We start from the raw sequence: 20,061 nt of genomic DNA, 5'->3' as shown, positions 1-20,061 counted from the left end.
CAGTGAGATGCAGACCTGCAGTCTTCATTCTGATTGGCTTGTGGCACTGTAGCCCCCCTCGGACATCTGAAGAAAACAATGGAGGCTGTGGGCGGAGCCTGGTGACATCATCAGGGCAAGCCTTCCCTAGAAATGAGTGTTTCATAATTGTACACTGGACCCTGCAACAGGAGGGCTGGCACCATAGCCATCGTCATCCCTTAGGCTTGAAAAATCCAGGGCCAGATTTTGTTTCCTGGTGATGCGTATGTAGGGAGGGTCATGTTTGTGTGGCAGGACTGCCAACCAATCATGAGTGGAGGCCACCTTTTGCTTGAGTGCACTGGTAGATTTTTGCCGGAGTCATGAGGAAGGCGGGGATTCCCTTCACCCTCCACCACTCAAGTGTCCAAGCTTTATTTTATTTATAAGCTGAGCACCACAAACTTATTTGATTTTTTGACCCAACTTCCGCAGAGTAAGCTTCATAAATAAATAAACCTGAAGTTCCATTAGTAAGGTGGTTTAGAACTGCTGGAGATCTCTGTAGGGTAAGTTGCTGTGGCCCAATTTGGATTTAATTACATCTCGTGCTGCCTTGATAATGGCTCTTGCCTACCACTAAAGATCACGATTGAGTCTCAAACTGCTCCCAGATCCCATACTAGGCAAACGATATCAAGAGGGACAGCAAGACCATCAATGGAGGAAGAGAATCCCGTGTCAAAAGCATCCGCAGAGGATCATAACCTCTGCCTTTGCCATGTTTGTTTAAGTCCACCCTAGTTCATGAGTGTGGCCCCTTCTTCCATTCAGCTCCTCAGTGTCTGGAAATCTTTACGTGTTCCACCTGCTCGTAGACACCCTGCGTATCCTCAGGGTACGACTGAGATTAGACTGAATCTGTCCAAAGGAAGGTCCAATGAACAAGGCTTAATGACAGTGGGACAGCGGAGACCCCCTTAGAATCCCATCTCCGCCTTCGTTGGCGCGATTGCATTGGCTCCCAGCAACGACTGAAACCACCTGCGTACGCGTTATGAGACCGCAGCCTCCTCTTTTAGGAGTTTTAGTAGAAATTCAGATTCAATGGTTTTGAATGAACCAACAGATCCAAAATATGGCAGAGACGTCGTCTCTTCGCCTATAACCATCAGAACATCTTTAAATAAGGGCATCAACATGGCTTCCACCCCATGTTGACGTTGGTAGTCCATAGAATGGATGCCTTTGCATCTGTTATTCTCTCACATCTGTTGGAATTGCACTCTTACAATGTATGTCTAAGATTATAAGGGAAAACCAGATGTAGGAAGTAACGTTTGCAACATGCCCGGCTCTAAATTGTTGGTGACACCTCATTTAAACAGGATGCAATGTCCTGGGCCTTGTAACTTTGTCCCAGGTCTCTATTCTTAAGAGAGATAGTACAAAGACGTATCCCACCGGTGGCGTACGTGGTCTAAGGAGCCATGTTACATCCCACGTAGCTCAGCCCGGAAGAACGGCCTCCATATGTATCCAACGCTTCTCAGGCTCCTGAGACTCCACTCAGAAAGGATTCGAAGCTGGGCCGCTTGGTGATACTGCGTGCCATGGTGTAGCACTAGTCCCATGAGTTCCTTGCCGCTGGAAGAGGCAACTTAGACCAGTCCCTTTAAAAGACGTTCATTCTCCCTTGGAGATCAGTCATGCCTTTTTTAGGTACCAAAGAGGTGAGCACATCTGTGTTCCCAGCGGTATAGCTCTATTGTAAGCGCAGGCGTCCATGGGATGGCCACGTCTGTGTATCAGGGTGACGGTCGCTTCTGTCATTGAGGGTGGAAGCTGTTCCTCATCGCTCACATGAGTTGAATAGCTTTGCAGGTTGTGCAGAAATCAGAAAAAAGAGAGAGTTTTCCCTAATGAACCCAGAAAGGACTGGGAAATATTGTGACAAAAACAAGATTCCTTTCTGTGTATTTTAGTTTAAATATTACTGACACTGGAGATCAGGGAGACCAGGCAGACGGTGCGTGCTGGCGTAAACCAAGATGACAAGGCTCGCCTTAAAGTAAAACAAGGAGTGACGACAACTACAATCCCCATATAAACCAAGGAGTGGGAAGGTGGTTACAACCGGCATAAACTGTAATAAACAAAGCCCTGAGGAGTGTATCTATTTACTCGAACGACTCTACGAACATCTACAAAATCCTTTGACGAAAAAGCAGAGGTGTAGGAGATTATATAAGGCTACCTCAACTCCAGGATCAAGACTGGTTCCGCTAATTTAAAAATGCTATAAATATTGAAGATGTTTTTAACATAGTCCTGAGGAAGGTGTTCCAACCACCAAAGCACCGAAACGCGTTGACAATACTGGCTTTTTAACTGATTTTCTACATGTTGATATACTGTATAATTTTTTGTGATTTATGATGAAATATGTATGAAATTTTATGTGTAAGAAATTGTTTATATCAAGTTATTTGATAAAAAAACTTTCTTTTTAATAAATATGGTTTTGATATAATCTATGTTATGTTTTGATTGGTATATGAGTAATTGAGGACAGAATAGTTTTCTAGGAAGGTGTCTAGTCCTACAAGGTATATTCAATATTTAAACTAAAATACACAGAAAGGAATCTTGTGGTTGTGCAGAAATTACAGATGGAAAGCATTTATGAAAGAAATGAGTCGGCTCACCTGAACCTGGGGTTTATTAGGCTCCAAATGTTTAATGCCCGTGATACCTCATCCGCTGTGGTTTGTGCCTCAGTGACCTCACCTGTTCTAGGTGATAACAAAGGCAACCAAAGACAGGAACGACAACGGAACCTGCCGCACAGATGCTCTTACTGTATTTTCTACAGATTTCCCGCTTTGCGTCCTGTTGGACAAGACCCTTGGGGTCTTTTACATTTTATATTCCATGTCTGATGGTTGACTTCTTAAGAAACATTATTAACAAAATGTCCGTTTTGTTGGCCTTTTTGTAAACTTTTTGTTTCAAGCGCATGGGTGTCTTTTCAAACTTTTCTATGGCTACTAGATTCAAAGGGCCCCTCGAGGAAGTTAGAAATCAGAAAACCCGGGGAGATCCGGCAGCCGTATACCTTGCTTCATCCAATTGCAGGTCTGCTTCTAATTTCTAGGTAAATTCCAATTTATTTTTTGCTCTGTCTCTGCTGCTACTCATTGACCTTTAATAACCACCTTAAGTGCATCCCATAAAGTGGTGAGACTTCTGTGTTCCATTATTTTCAAGGTGTCCAATAATGCCTCCACTTTAAAAGGGATTCATCAAACCTCCAGTTTTCCCTTTTGTTATCACCCTCCATTGTGAGCGTTGCGTGGTCTGAAAGTGCTCTCACTCTGACTTATCTCTTAATCGTGGCTTGAGAATTGGTTGGGAGCTCCAAGCTGTATCTGACCGAGAGTAGGATATATAAACACGTGAACAGTCGACTACTGAAACGCCCTCTACGCAGCAGCCTCGGCCAAACTCCTGAGACGGCTCCAACGCATCCAGAACGCCTCTGCACGCCTGATGCTCAACATCCCTCGCCACAGCCACATCACACCCCACCTGAGAGACCTGCACTGGCTCCCCGTCAACAAGAGGATAACCTTCAAGCTCCTCACCCACACACACAAGGCCCTCCACAACACCGGACCAACGTACCTCAACAGACGACTCAGCTTCTACACCCCCAAACGCCAGCTTCGCTCCGCCGACCTTGCCACAGTCCCCCGCTTCCGAAGAGCGACCTCCGGCGGCAGATCGTTCTCCCACCTCACCGCCAAGACCTGGAACACCCTCCCCATCCACCTACAGCAGACCCAAGACCTGCTCACCTTCAGAAAACTCCTCAAGACCTGGCTTTTCGAGCAGTAGCAGCATTCCCCACCCCAGCGCCTTGAGACCCTCGCGGGTGAGTAGTGCGCTTTACAAATGATATGATTGAACAGTACATATAGTCCCGTTCTAGGGGCCGTGCTTCACGCCGGATGGGAGACAGGCCCTGTTCCTGTAGTTGCCCCCAAAGCTCCCTGAAGATATCTATTTTAAGGGTGGCAGTCTAGCGTGGGCTCTGTTACCAGGCTAAAGTCTCCCACCCCTATTAGTTCACTCAGGGCCCCTCTTTTACTTGTGAATCAGTCAAAATGAAGTGCCCCTGTCCTACCTTTGGGGCTTAAAAAGCTACGGTGGTTATTTCCTTCCCCAGATGTCAGTTATCACACTGGAAAACCACCATCCTTGGGGTCTGACGCAGCCTTTTTGCTGTCAAGTCAATGTAGTTAGGTGACCACACCACAGCCTCACTCCTCTTTGCCTCTGCTTGGGCACAGTTTTCTGTGGATAGCGCCCATTCCACATCCTGGGGCCATCCCTGTGAAGGACATGAGTTCCCTGTAGGCAGATTCTGCCAGGGAGTTCACATTTTATTGCTCCCAAGAATGTATGTCTTATAATGGCAGATTCAAACACTTTAGATTCCAAGTTATTATCTTCACCATGGCTGTGTTGCAACAAAGAGCTGCCTTCTTTGCTCCTGTTCTAACTCTTGCGTGATAGATGCAACACATGCCTGGTTGTTCTTCACACCAGCTCCATGGGTGAGCACTTTCCCTCCTGCATAACCCACCTCAGCTGGGGAAGAAAAACTTACTCATTTGAAAACGTCCAGCCTTGGGACAGATTCGATGCATCCTTGACGGATATGTGAAATGCATCAAAGCCAAAAATGTGCTCTGGATCCAGCCCCCTGGGCTCCTCCCACAAGCCGCCTAGCTTGCCGCCACCTCAGGTGGTTCGCTCTTGCAATTTCAGTGAACGATTTAGGTTTGTGACGGTGACTCAATATGTAACTTTACAGCCTCTCCTTCCAAGGTGTCTGTGTGGAATTCCTTGGTGGACGGGGTCTCTCCCACTTGTCTTTTGGTTTCGATGTTTCTTCTTGCATCACCTGGGATTATATCGGCTGGGAGGCGTCCGTCATTCCTGGGGCTTTCTTCTCTTCTTCCACAGTGTGAATCATGAAGGTTTTAGAGTCTGATTGGAACCACAGCACCACTGGGAAGGTCCATCTCTAACGGATCTGTCTCCAGCAAAGTTCTAGGGCTCGCGAAGGGATACCACACTTTGAGGCTTTTTGATTTCCTCGCCTCTTTGATGACATTGTCAATCCACTAGGAAGGGACTGGTTTTACCAACATATCTTTAGCAGAAACTGTGGCCTTTCTCTTTGAGCCCCCGCTCTACGTGCTGACACAATCTGAATTACAAAATTCTCGTCCTCACATTGGATTGCTCTTGACAGACCCTTTCGATGCCTGAGCCTTCTTCTGCCTCTCTTGCATTACGGATCCTGATATTGTCCCAGCGCGGCCTGTCTTCCAGGTCAGCACATTTCTCTTTCAACTTTTCCAAGCGAACGAGAGCTGATTTGGAGGTCATCATATCCTGGCTGATACTGACTATGCCATCTTGGTTAGTCAAGACCCTTTCTCTGATAACCTGGATGTCTCGTTGAGGTCCATCATCCCAGTCTCCCTTTTCAGAGATCTTTTGGTGGAGGTTTGAGAGTTATTTCTTCAAGTCCTCCTTCGTTAAAACATTGGGCTTTTCACCCATTTTTGCCACCATTTCGGGTGTCAAGACTTGGTAGCTGGGGTCCTATTTGAATCTTGCACACCTCTGTGCACGTCCACCCACCAGTATTTTAAGCCCTTTTGATGTCCTGTTGCCTTTGTCTTAGGCATTTAATGGCAGAGCTGAGGTCACCTGTTGAACAATGCAAGAGTCACCCTGATTTCGAGAGTTGCCCGTTAGGTACTTTATAAGAATCTTCATCTTCAGTCATGAATTGTAGTCATTACAGTTAGTTCAGCATGTGAGGAAACTATTACATAATAGGACGGAGTCTGTTTGGTTTCTCTAGATTTTTCATTTCTCCAGTGTAAGGGGAAGACCTCATAGGACAAGTAGCATAGACCCCAGCAACTGAGCAGTGAACGCTACCTCGTTCCTGTATGAGTGGAGGCGTATACCTCTTCCCGCTCTCACCTGTGTGCTGCCACTGGGGTTGTTCTTCAATCGAGAGCAACCTCGTTTTGACACCTCAGTGCGAGCCTGCAGGCCACAACATGGCGACTACATCTCGGCTCCCTCTCGAGCATTTTTCTACTCTCAACGGGGAGCGCCGATTGGCAGTTTTTGGATACTTTGGCTTGCCATTTTACTTTTGCGGGCACTCACCTTCCAAAGCCTGTCTGGGTTCACGATGACGAGAAAGTGCAGGTGAAGGATAAACCCGGACAGAGCTCACCACAGGCACCATTTTGGCTAGACAATGCCCACACACACCCCAGGAGCAGCTTTCGACCTCTGTTCAGTGCTCCCTGTGTGTAGGAGGTACCAGAGAAGGTCATCAAAAGATGACTACGTATAATCTAAAACCTCTTATGTGGTAATGTTACAAGTATTTGCACCGCACACAGACTGCCAGTAGTATGAGCTTGTACAACTCTTAGCTGACTAGAAGTACCTCTCCATAGCATTCCTAACATTTCCACCCTACTCCCGAGGCTGAATTCTCCAGTGGGTATATATTTAGGGTGTACCGGTCCATCCATGGGACTCTGAGGTGTGACCCTCTGGTGGGAGGTTGATTGTTGAGTTCATGGTTTAGAAGCTTCAACGGGCTGTGGTCTGTGGTCCCTGCTCTCTTTGGACACTAAGCAAGGCCTGAAATTCTTGTTTAAAAAGACAAAAGACTTTCACAAGTCAGATCAGCTTCGGGTTCTCTTTGCGGCTCTATCAAGGTCTATTCTTTAGTAAAACCGGACAGCTGCTGATCAGGGGAGGCATTGCCTTCGGCCATGTCAAGTCCAGACTGCCTACACGGCACTGAATACATACTCAGTCTAACGCAGCCATGATTGCCACAGCTGCACTATTCACTGGAGCGCTCCTACAAGATATTTCCAAAGCAGCCACATGGACCTCCGCCCGCATGTTTACCAAGCATTACTGCTTCGATTCACGGTTGAGAACTGGGACTGCGATTGGCCGGGCTGTGCTGTGACACATGTTCCACTGAGGCAAGCCTCTTTGCGTCTTTTACTTTTACATTCGTTACAATACTGCCTTCAGTTGTAGTTCAATCATGTGAATTTATGAAAGCTTTAACATTGAGAAGAAAACTGTACTTTGCTGTAAATACACTTCTTCAGCCTAGTCATCTTTCATAGATTTGCGTGACCTGCTTCCCCCCTCTTCGTGGGGCTACAAATCCTTCCTCGAGACAAGCTTTGAAAGTCTGACAGCAGGAGACATGCTTGTCCAGAGTTCTAGTAGAGCACTAGTGTAAAGCCTGTAATTCGTCGAGATTGTCTTTTGTCCACCAACCTTTTCCAGCAGGGTTGGGAGTTGAGCGCCAAGATGCTCCGTGGAGCGATAGTAGCGCTATATAAGTGTGAGTTTACATTACATTACATGTGATAACATGCAGTGGGTGCGCCACACACAGCGTACGGCTGTGTCAGTGTAAATGTATGGATTATATACAGTATGCTATGTTAGCACTGACTACCAAGAGTTCCCATACTGATGATGAGAACTGTGAATCTCTGAAAGATCCAATGCCGGATAAGGAATGACTAACTTCCCTGTAACTTTGGTTCTCCGGCGTTGGCATCTTTCATAGATTCCTGTGTGACCCTCCCTCCTGCCCAGTCCATGAGGGTCTATCTGACCTCATCGCACTGCCTCTCGTTAGAACATCTGCCAATTGGAAGGCTCGGTCAAGGTAAAAGCTGTGCTTCCAGAGTCCAGATTGGCTGAAGTTCGGGTCACACAATGAGGTGGTCTGGTATATGTAACCTGTGGCTTTTTCCTGTGTTATTGATTGTAATGGTGCAATGCTATGTCAGCACTGACTATCATCATAGGTTCCAGCCTGATGAAAAAAAAATCTGGATTGTGACTCTATGAAAGATTTAAGGCTGGAGAAGGTGTGAAATCTAAAAAAAAAATTCTTTTTTTTTTTTTTTTTAAAACATGAAATGCTCATTTTGGGGGTCAACTACTTCTGCACAAACTCAAGGAAATGGTATTTCAAAGTCAACTAAAGCCAGAGAGATGAGGGCTACGATAAAGATTAAATACATAGAATCTGGTGGCATAGAGGGATGATTCATCAGGGGATGGGGTGAAGCCACAAAAGCAGGAATCCGTGTGAGCAGAATAGAACTGGAAACAGGTCAAGGCAAGGAGCAGGACAAGGAGTAGAGGAATACAAGTCAGTGAGTATCAGGCAGAGGAGGGTGGCTTGGGGATGGGTAGTTTGTGGAGGCCACGCCTGTTGATAAGAACAGCAGGCGAGGTGCCGCGTCCTGGGTACTCACTTGCACTCATCTGGCATGTGTTTCGCCTCATCAGTACACCTGAAGAATTTGCCCTGAAAAATAAAAATGAGGTATTCATCGGACTTTGTGACCTCAGTGCTAGCGAAGCACAGATCAGCATCTTCTCCCCTGGACAAAGGGCTTGCTTATCCCCAATTTCATAAAATGTTTTATGCAGCTTAAGAGTGTTTCTTGTCCTTCCTCATATTCCCAGAGCCTTAGCTTATTCGCTCTTGTCTTTCCCTTGCCTTTTCTGGTCACTTCAGGCATCGCCTGATTTATTCATTTAAAGGGTTGGACTGCTCTGCAGCGGAACGCGAAGATTGGAGGGAGGGAGGTGAGGGGGACGAGCCTGAGGAATACCGTGGAGCCCGCAGACAAACATTCTGCCGGCGAGCTTGGGCCACTGATGTCTTGAAGCTGAGCAGATCTGGAGCACTTTCAAAGCTTTTCAGAATTTCCCCTGGTCAGGTTCACGCCAGAAGAGTCCCAAGATATGGAGGCTTGATCTGCCGATGGACAGTGAGCTCAGCGATGCCGGTATTTGGAATCGGGCAAGGTAGGAAGACTCCAGTCTCAAGAGGTGGTGCGGTGCCACCCGAAGAGTTCTTTGTGGATGAAAAATGGGCGAGGCAGTCTGGTGCCAGGCACAGAGGTCTTGGTGAGTTGGGCATGGGAGAGGCGTCAGGTGCCAGTCCACGGAGGGTTCCGTGGGCCAGTTAGAGGAGAGGCAGTCTGGTGCCAGGCCATGGTGGGCTCTGTGGATCGGGAATAGGAGAAGTACTCTGGTGCCAGGAGATGGAGGGATCAGGATTTTTTTTGTATAGTTTTAATTAGCGCAAACTAGACTCAAAGGTATCAGAGCGCTTTACATGAGCACTAGTTACGTTACAGGCGGACCCGTTCATTTTTGCTATGCATGGGCAAGTTAAGTGATTTGTCGGAATCACAGGATGTTGAGTGTCCCTTCCGAGTCTCGAACTTGGTTTCCCAGCTCCGAGGTCGACCGCTCAGGCTGTTAGGCCACATCCTCTCCCTAATTCTCTCAGTAAGTCAGGAAAGGGAGAGGCGTCTGGTGCCAGGCCATGGAGGGCTAGGTGGTTGAGACATACTAAAGGCAGTCTTATGCCAGGCCGTGGAGGTCTTAGTGAGTCAGGCAGAGGAGAGGTAGTTGAGGTCAGCACATTAAGGGCATAGGTTGAACCTGTGCTACAGGAAGGGCAGTATGAGAAACCCCACACGAACAGCCGTAGGCGCAAGACTCAGCGATCAGGGTTGAGGATGACTCCTAAGACCTGTGCGTGGGGGTGGAAGTAGGGTGGCCAGCTGGACGGGAGGTGAAAGGAAATCACTGTGCTGAGTGGCAAGAACTCTGAAAGGGGGAAGCACTTCCAGATCCATATGTACGAGGCAATATATGAGCTGTTGGCAGCCTCTGCCATGCTTCTGTAACCTAAGGCAGATTTGCAAGTCACCGCACGCTTCTCAAAGCAGACTAGTGGGTTGCAGAATACGAGCACCAGGTTGCCATATATACATTGAACAGTGGAGCAGCAGACTTGAGCCTTGAGGGACTGCGTAGTCAATGATGCTGCAGAATGACAGAACGAGGCACGTTTCATGTGATGGTCCAACAGGAACAACTAAAACCCCGTAGAGCCTCTCCCTCGAAGCCCATCGAATCTACAGGGCGACGGAGGAGACCTTTGGGACTCACAGCGTCAAAATACCACGTAGGACCAATACACTCTCATGGCCTTTGCATCTGGATATAAACACCTCCTTACGAATGTTCCTAATGCTGCTTTCACTTATGTGGCATGAATGGGGTCTTGACTAGCCTGTCCTTGCCTCTCCTGCTATCTCCTTCCCTCTCCTGGGTTCCACCTCCACTTCTTTATTCATTCACTCTACTGTTTGCTCCTTGCCTTTTCTCTCCTTTTTCCTTATTTTTCTGTCTGTCATATTCTTTGGTTCCTTTTCTACATCCCTGCCCATCTGCTGTTATTCCTTGCCCCCCTGTACTCTCCTGTCCTCTCCTCTCCTGTAATATTCCTGTCCACTCTTTACTTTTAAAGTCATTTTTCCTACTTTTCTTCCTCTCTCATCTTTCCTAATATTCCGCCTATCCCTGTCTTCCTCCTCATATTTTAGTTTTTTATGCCTGCTTCTTCTTCCACCTCACCCCTCTACACCCCTCTACACCCCTCAAGGTGGAGTCGAAGGGGGCTGATTCTCTTACCTTGAAGAGCTGCACCCCGATGCAGGCAAACATGAACTGCAGCAGCGTGGTGACAATCATGATGTTTCCGATGGTGCGGATTGCGACAAATACACACTGGACCACGTGCTGGAATCAAAAGAGTGCCAAAGGTCACTTCAAAGTGGAAGACTGTCATTATACCCCACAAACCGCCCGCTACGAACCCCAAAACTGGTCTTACTGCTTTCCAAAACTGCCCAAACCTGCAAGCTCCCCTCGCAAACCTAGACCTTCCAGAGACCCTCACAATGTTTCTTTTAAGCCACTGACTTTAAACCCAAAACTACCCATTGCACACCGCCAACAGTCACCACGCACCAAGGCATTCTCCACACGTCTAATCTGCACCCATAACCAAAGAGGTCCTCTCATTAGCCCAAACTGTCTCTGTCATGCCATTATCTCTAAATATTTCAAAGATATTGAACATATGGAAAAGTCTCCTCCATCCAGGCCTTGAGACCAGAGTGGAGTCGAGGACGACATCGAATACACGCTTCCCTTCTCTGATTTACCCTCGGTAGATGGACTGAGAAGAAGGCTGCTCTTCAAGTGAGGAGGGAAATCACTGATACAAGTAGTTTGAATCAGCATGTGTATGTTAAAAATTATAGAAAAGAATGTATTGAAAAAATAAATACATATTATGCTGAAAGTTTCTTTTTAACGAGAATAATGAACACCTGTCTCGCTGGAACCAGGAAGAGGTGAAAGAAGGGTGCACAACAGCTGCACCTGCCTTTAAACAATTCTAATCAGTGTTATTTTAATACATTAATAATTGTTTTCTGTTAAGTTCAACAGCAGTTTCTTCCTATCACTCTCAAGAATTCCGCCCAATCAAAGGGGAACCTTTATATGCCGGGATACACGGATGACTAATCGGTTTCCCACGGGCAGGACCTTTTAAGTACGTTTAACTACAAGGCTCTCCTACCGTGATCCATGTGCCATTTGTGGGATACAGCACCCCTTCTCTTCTACAATCAAGATCATTGCCTGCCTTGAGTGCAACTAGCAAAGCAAGGACATACATGTGTACTGAGCTGAAGCGCAGAGAAGTTTCTTCCACTGGTTTTGTCGTGCGTTCACTCCCCATCTCAGTGATAACTTCATCTGAGGACTCTGAATGTGAAGATTTGAAACCACTGAAGCTCTTCTCCGTAGATTCTGCCGCAATCTTCGCTAGGCGCGGGGCATTTTGGCCATTGTTTGCCTCAATAAACAGATTCTTGGTTTTGGAAATCTGAGCTCAGAAAAGCAGCTACAGCTTTCTTCTATGGACTGCTTCTCACCCAATTCTCTTTCAAAAGGTGTCTCTCGCTTTGCTCTGCGACAAAGACCATCAGGCTTGAATATTAAATACTCCTGAAGTTTTCAAACTTGGAGACATTTATGAAGGTCTTTTGGAATAGGGTCATTAATTCACTTTAGAGGGTCAGCAAGATGCACCCAAGGATTAATAAAGCCAGCTTTACGCATGGGTAGCGCGTCAGGACTGCGTGGCAACCTTCTCAAATTCAACACTTCCAAAGCCCGTATTCAGCGGCCCGATCATGCCCAGACCAGTTCTGCTGCTCAGCCCCATTCTGGGCCACTTGTCCCTCTTGTACTATTGGCTCCTGTTTCTGATCTCCAATCCAGCGGAACAAGAAGCCTCCACAAAGCAAAATAATAAAATTAATCCACGCTTCGAACGACGACATAAGCAGCGAGTCAGCCAGCAAGCTGTGGTGTTAGGGAACCAAGCAGCTTAACTCATAGCAGACTCAGTCATAGGTTACCTTTTGGAAAGCCCTAAAAATAGCCATATTTGACTGATCTGCTGGGGGCAATGGAGGACAATCATCAGAAGGTATGGAGCACCAGGACGTCTGATCAGGGTCTCAGTTGTACTCTACAAGGTCTTGTAGCATAACCATATACCTCCGTGTGATGCCACGCTGCCAGGAGTTCTCGCTTCCAAGAATTTTCAAGACTTGAGAGCTCTGCCTTCTCTGTGGTTTCTTCACAAACATTTCCTCTTACACAAACCTGACCTCTTCCTCATGTGAAGTCCTCCCTCCTCTGATACCATCAGCAGTTTTGGGTTCCACATTATCAACATCTCCTGGTCTTAAGGTAACTTTCTTTCAGACTTAAAATCTGGCAAAGTTAGGTCACTTATTGAATACTGTGAACATCCACAATTTAATATCCCTACAATCACAGCTCCAAACTCTCTCGGCTTGGGAAAGTCACTGATCAACTCCTCACAGAGATTAAAGAACACGTTACTATCCTTCGGTAACACCTTATCGGGTAGAGACACTATCTAGCTGCAGATTCCTTACCTTAGAATATCCCCAAGTGTCAGACTGGATCCAAAAGGTTTTCTGAGCAGGCCCCTTGCGCGCCAATAGGGGACGTCATCCCGCTTTGCATGGCATAATCTGCAGCGGAAGTCCCGTTCGCGGTGCCTACACAGGAGCCAGCCCAGTGCGCTGGCCTCAGATTCGTGCCAATTTTCTGCACCAGAAGGACGGAGACATACTGAGGTGTTGTGGCCACAGTGCCCAAGTGAGGGCCCCAAAGGTCTCTTACAATGGAAACCACAGTTCGCAGAACGGGGCGGATGGGAGGGTCGGTAAGGAATCTGCAGCTAGAGTCTCTACCGGATAAGCCGTCACCGAAGGTAACTTGTTTATCTGATAGCGACTTCTAGCCACAGATTCCTTACCTTAGAATACACACCAAAGCAAAGTATCCCTGGTGGTGGTCTGCGGACTGCTGACACTAAAATGTCCTGGAGGACCGAACAGGTGAAATGCCCATCACGCCGGACCCGACTGTCCAGGCAGTAGTGTTTGGCAAACGTGTGCAACGAGGCCCACAAAGATGCCTAGGACTGGGACTTCATGAATTAATGCAGTGGTCGCTTCTTTGTCTCTGGTGGAATGAGCCCGCACCCCCTCGCGGGGTTGCTTCTTGGCATGTGCATAGCAGAGTTTGATGCAGAGGCCATTCCATCTGGAGATGGGTCTCTTCTGCGCTGCTTTACCTTTCTCTGCTCCAAAAAATCCCACAAACAGTTGATCGTCTTCTTGAAAGTCTTTGCTACGATCAATGTACGATACGATCAATGTAGAGAGAGGAGTTGGCCTAACGGCTAGGGCAGTTGACCTCGAATCTGGGGAACTGGGTTCGAGTGTCGGTAATGACACTACAACATCCTGTGATTCTGGGGATATCACCTAGGGCCAGATGTAGGAGCCCAAATACCGGTCGGTAACGGCCGATTTCGGCCGTTACCGACTGGTATTTGGGTATTGTAATGTAGGGGGCTAGAAAATTACAGAATCGGTATATTTACCGATTCTGTAATTCAATATGTAGGTGGCACAGTTTACAGTGCCACAGGCCCTTAGAAATTCGTTATTTACCATGTAATACTATTGGGTGGTAAATTACGAATTTCTGTGTACATGCACCTCTGTGCATGTACACCTGTGCCATGTGGCACACAGATATGCCCTAAGGGCATGTATGTGTGTCACATGGCACACAAGCCAGAAACAGGGGTGCAACAGGGTGTCAAAGTGACACCCTGTCCCCCTTGGCAATTCGGTAATTTTACCGATTCGGTAATTACCGAATCGGTATTTGCTATTGAATCCTATGGGCTTCAAGGCCCATAGGAATCAATGGCAAATACTGATTCGGTAATTACCGAATCATACTGATTCGGTATTTTTACCGATTTTTTTCCTACATAACAATTACTGATTAGTAAATACCGAATCGGTAAAATTCGGTATTTACCATTCGGTAATTTGCTATTACCTACATCTAACCTAATCTCCCTGTGCCTAACAAAAAATAATGTGTCCTCATGTAATGCAACTGGTGCTATGTAAAGCGCTCTGATACCTGATTTGGGTCAAGTTTGCGCTATATAAAACTTTGTAAAATTTAAAATAAAATAAATGTAGAACGATGACGCTCTTTTTGGATCCAGGCGGTGGAGTCTCTCCTCCGCTTTGAAAGGGTGCGATGGCGCAAAGCAAGTCGGCAGCGGGATGTTCTGCCCGATGTGAAAAGGTGTCACAACCTTGGGTAGGAAGGAGGTACGGGTCCCATGGGTTGACCAAGAACACTTGTCTTATTCTCAGCTCCATTCCACACTCCGTCTCTGGCCTGTCTCTTCCCTTCCTTCGGCTTGCTGGATTTCATAGTTTTTCCTTCTTCAAGTTCCAATGAAGTCTTCAACTAGATCACTCTCGTCACCTGGGCTCCTCCCCCAGTGCCTCCAACTATTTAATCCCTGGACCTGGGGAAATCAGAAGCATCAACCTCACCTCCATCTTGTGCACAAGGACAGGCCCGGGGCTTCAAAATGGAACCCACAGACCTCGGTTACTCTCGTTCACATATGCACGCAATGCATGTACCGCAGAGGCTACACGCACATATGCACATGTATAACACGCACTGGTTTGTTATTCCTACGACCTTGGTTAGCGCATATATGAGAAACTTTACACATGTGGGATAGAAGCCCTCCACTCTGAGACACAGATCAAAAAGATCTGGTCACAACTACTATGGCAGAAAACACAGTACACTGCCACCCCCACGCTACATGTAAAACCCATGACAGGGACGGCAGTCCACTCTAAAACAAATGAAGGCACGCCGGGTGCGACCCTCCAGATTCAGGACTTGGAGGGGCACGCTTGGTGCGACCTTCAGGCACCAGGACCTCACCCAAGTCAAGGGACAGTTCTAGGCCTTTGCATACACACTAGATCTGACTGAGGCTATGGACAAAAAAAACAAGGATACCACATGACCGCAGTTGTGCCCTCCGCCAGGGGGGCACAAATGTACACCGCAAAGAGGACATTCCCGCCGTATTAAAATGGGCAAATTATCCATTTCTTTCCTGAGATCAGAGATCTTGTTGCAAAAGTAATTTGCACACTCTTTGCATCTAGACCCTTTGAGTTGGTATTCAACTTTTTCAAATTTTTGACTTTGTTTCCAATCTGGTGATGTCCATGCTCCTGGCGTATCTCTCCACCGTCTGCCTGGGATGGGTATTTTCTCCGCGGCTGGGTATCGAGGCCTGATCGCTTTGCGTACGATGAAGCAGTTGTTACAGTTGATGGTTGCTTGTAGTTGGAGCCAGTGTAGGTCTTTACACCTTAGGGTGATGTGGTCAATCTTCTTCAGGCTCTTGAAGGGATGTGCTGGAGTGCGTAAGATGCTCTTCAGGGGGTCTGTGTGGCGTTGGCGAAGCCGCTGAAAGTGTTGACTCATTCGAGTGAGAGAAGATTAAGGTTTTGACTTTTATTCTGAAGTCTGCTTGAGACAGACAGGGTTGATGTATTTTCAGGAGGGAGAGCTGGTGAAGCCCTCTTGGTTTTCTTGATGACGTGTTCTTTGGCGGAGAGGTCTCGGTCGAAGGTGAGTCCAAGAGACTTTGCATTGGCCGTCAACTACATACATGCTGCAGAGCTGTGTTTGAGTCGGTGATGGCTTGGTAGAGATGGTGAACAGGAGGGACGCAGTCTTCGTGGGGTTGAGGCCGGCAGCCCCGGGACATTCACTTCTGATTCTGATCACTGCAGACCTTGAGTTACTGAACGTCAAGACCAGTGTTGATTCAGAAGTAGAGAAGGTTATCCTCCATATATGGATGGATATTAGTGCCTCTGTCAGTGAGGATTCTTAGGATGTCTCTGTTGTGAGGATAATTACAGGAATATGATGGAGCCCTAGGGTTCCCCTAAAGAGAATCCCCTCTGCACTTGCTGAGGGCAGCCGGTGAGGCAGGAGGGCAACCATTGCAGGGCCGTGTTGGACAAAGGGTATGCATGTTTGCAGGATGTTTTTATATGGTCCCCCATGCATTGTCCAGCTTGCAGTGCTGACCTTGGTGCTTGGGCTGCTCTGACAGTTAGACTGTAGGAAGAGTATCTGGCCAGCATCGGACTACGGGGCCCAATGTCTGTTCCCGAATACTGGGGTCACCTCGCCCCTTGCATCCCTCTGAGCAATCTCAGGATGCAGTAGTCACATCAACAGAGTTGTCTGAAATGTTTGGGTGACTCAATAGACTGCTAAGATCTCTCAGCTGTTTCTCATGACATCATAAGGCACTTATGAAAGGAGGGTGTTCTTGCGGCCTCAACCTCCGTGTCCAACCCCAATATCACCCTCTGACACAACTGGACACCATTGTTATGTCTCAGACTAGGCTTCTATAATTCATCACTTTCAGTTATGGTGCCTAATAGTTCAGATGAACAAGTTACTTACCTTCGGTAACGCCTTATCTGGTAAAGACTCTATCTAGCCGCAGGCTGAGGCGCCTTGTAAGTTACGTCAGTCTTACGATACGGCCTTTAGCTCCCCGGCCACACACCACCTCTGTCATCAGTACCACCCACCTCGGACCCTTCCTGCAGGCTTTGCTTATCCCCCTCATACTTCTGCTCTCCCTCTCACACCCCTGGGCCCTCCTCATACTCTTGAGGGGGCCCCCTCACCGCACCTGTGCAGTCTCTCACCTTCAGCCCCTTGGCTCGGTTGATGGCTCTGAGGGGACGCAGCACTCGGAGGACTCGTAAAATCTTCACCACAGAGATGGCGCTGGAGCTGCAAGGAGAGGGCAGTGAGAGGACAGCACAGACTCAGGGGGGCACAGACTCAGGGGGGGCACAGAAGAACCAGAACACTGGGGGGGGGAGAGGACAGAGAGAGGACAGCACAGACTCAGGGGGAGCACAGAAGGACCAGGACACTGGGGGGGGGGGAGAGGGCAGAGAGAGGACAGCACAGACTCAGGGGGGCACAGACTCAGGGGGGGCACAGAAGAACCAGAACACTGGGGGGGGGAGAGGACAGAGAGAGGACAGCACAGACTCAGGGGGAGCACAGAAGGACCAGGACACTGGGGGGGGGGGAGAGGGCAGAGAGAGGACAGCACAGACTCAGGGGGGCACAGACTCAGGGGGGGCACAGAAGAACCAGAACACTGGGGGGGGGAGAGGACAGAGAGAGGACAGCACAGACTCAGGGGGAGCACAGAAGGACCAGGACACTGGGGGGGGGGGGGGAGAGGGCAGAGAGAGGACAGCACAGACTCAGGGGGGCACAGACTCAGGGGGGGCACAGAAGAACCAGAACACTGGGGGGGGGAGAGGACAGAGAGAGGACAGCACAGACTCAGGGGGAGCACAGAAGGACCAGGACACTGGGGGGGGGGGAGAGGGCAGAGAGAGGACAGCACAGACTCAGGGGGGCACAGACTCAGGGGGGGCACAGAAGAACCAGAACACTGGGGGGGGGAGAGGACAGAGAGAGGACAGCACAGACTCAGGGGGAGCACAGAAGGACCAGGACACTGGGGGGGGGAGAGGGCAGAGAGAGGACAGCACAGACTCAGGGGGGGCACAGAAGGACCAGGACACTGGGGGGGGGAGAGGGCAGTGAGAGGAGAGCACAGACTCAGGGGGGGAGGGGTGGAGCTGCAAGGAGAGGGCAGAGAGAGGAGAGCACAGACTCAGGGGGGGGGGCACAGAAGACCAGGACACTGGGGGGGGGGGGGAGGGCAGTGAGAGGACAGCACAGACCCAGGGGGGCACAGAATGACCAGGACACTGGGGGGGGAGAGAGGGGGCAGAGCTGCAAGGAGAGGGCAGTGAGAGGACAGCAGAGACTCAGGGGGGCACAGAAGACCAGGACACTGGGGGGGGGGGGGAGGGCAGTGAGAGGACAGCACAGACCCAGGGGGGCACAGAATGACCAGGACACTGGGGGGGGAGAGAGGGGGCAGAGCTGCAAGGAGAGGGCAGTGAGAGGACAGCAGAGACTCAGGGGGGCACAGAATGACCAGGACACTGGGGGGGGAGAGGGCAGTGAGAGGACAGCACAGACCCAGGGGGGCACAGAATGACCAGGACACTGGGGGGGGAGAGAGGGGGCAGAGCTGCAAGGAGAGGGCAGTGAGAGGACAGCAGAGACTCAGGGGGGCACAGAATGACCAGGACACTGGGGGGGGAGAGGGCAGTGAGAGGACAGCACAGACCCAGGGGGGCACAGAATGACCAGGACACTGGGGGGGGAGAGAGGGGGCAGAGCTGCAAGGAGAGGGCAGTGAGAGGACAGCAGAGACTCAGGGGGGCACAGAATGACCAGGACACTGGGGGGGGAGAGGGCAGTGAGAGGACAGCACAGACCCAGGGGGGCACAGAATGACCAGGACACGGGGGGGGCTGGGAGGAGAGGGGGCGGGGAATCCATCTGCCCTGTTCTACCCATAAACTCTCCGCTCGGATGTGCACTCCTTCTGATCCCAGCCGAGGGTCTGCACTTAGCCATGACTAATGTACCCTGCCCTGTGGCCCTGCTCTTGATGACACACTGAGGTCCAGCACTGGAAGTCAGTGCCCAGGTCACTCTCCTGAACATAAAACAATACATTCAAGGAAGGTCTCAGGGAAAATTTTATAGACCTGCGAGGTGTACTTCCCCTCAAACATGTACACAATACTCTACGCCTTGGGTCTGGATCTCTGAGAAATAAGATATACAAAAGGTAATTCCTGACAACGGAGTCAACAATGACACCTCTATAGGAGAGGATTCACTCTTTATCCAGAACCCATCATTCACAGGAGGCGATGTTTCATCATTTGGGTCTGGCCTTCTCTCATAAGGGACCCATGTCTCCAAACTTGACTAGGGTGACCCTTGCCGATTGAAGGGATTGAGGATAGCTGTCAATTGTTGACTCCAGAGAGGTATAGCTCAAGAACCCCAAAGAATTTCTTCCCACTAAATCACTTTGGACCTAATCACTGTCTAACGATTGGAATTTCCACTTGTTCGCATCCTGCGTTTTAACCATGACAACGACACTCTGTGAATAAAAAGGTTTAGAGCGCCTGTAGTCATTTTTAAGCCACCACCAATTATTGTTTAGCGCTGCACTTCTTTAGAAACCCGTCTCATTTAGTGGGAAGAAATTCTTTGGGGTTCTTGAGCTATACCTCTCTGGAGTCAACAATTGACAGCTATCCTCAATCCCTTCAGTCGGCAAGGGTCACCCTAGTCAGGTTTGGAGACATGGGTCCCTTATGAGAGAAGGCCAGACCCAAATGATGAAACATCGCCTCCTGTGGTTCTGGATAAAGAGTGAATCCTCTCCTATAGAGGTGTCATTGTTGACTCTGTTGTCAGGAATTACCTTTTGTATATCTTATTTCTCAGAGATCCAGACCCAAGGCGTAGAGTATTGTAAACTCTCCTGAACATCCTTGGCCTCCCATCTGAGATCCCCAGGTGGCTCTGGACTTGGCCTGCCCGGGGTTTTAATCCACCTGGAAGTTTATCTTTTCTCTTGTTCCGGCTCCTCGTGGACCTCAGTAGACTTCC

General features: G+C 48.9%; 1 protein-coding gene across 1 annotated transcript in view; it reads right to left on the bottom strand.

Moving 5' to 3' along the window:
* CACNA1F (calcium voltage-gated channel subunit alpha1 F) overlaps nucleotides 1-20,061 on the bottom strand; it is a 323,883-nt gene that overhangs the window by 132,242 nt on the left and 171,580 nt on the right. The window contains exons 23-25 of the mRNA XM_078664279.1: nucleotides 17,193-17,280; nucleotides 10,618-10,725; nucleotides 8,376-8,428 (exon numbers count right to left, since the gene is read on the bottom strand). Of these exons, the coding sequence (XP_078520405.1) occupies nucleotides 8,376-8,428; nucleotides 10,618-10,725; nucleotides 17,193-17,280 (249 nt within the window). The remainder of the gene's footprint in view (nucleotides 1-8,375; nucleotides 8,429-10,617; nucleotides 10,726-17,192; nucleotides 17,281-20,061) is intronic.

Source organism: Lissotriton helveticus, chromosome 10 (genome assembly GCF_964261635.1).
Source record: "Lissotriton helveticus chromosome 10, aLisHel1.1, whole genome shotgun sequence".
NCBI lineage: Eukaryota > Metazoa > Chordata > Amphibia > Caudata > Salamandridae > Lissotriton > Lissotriton helveticus.
Note: the sequence above shows the minus strand (reverse complement) of the source record. Positions and strands in the feature narration are given on the sequence as shown.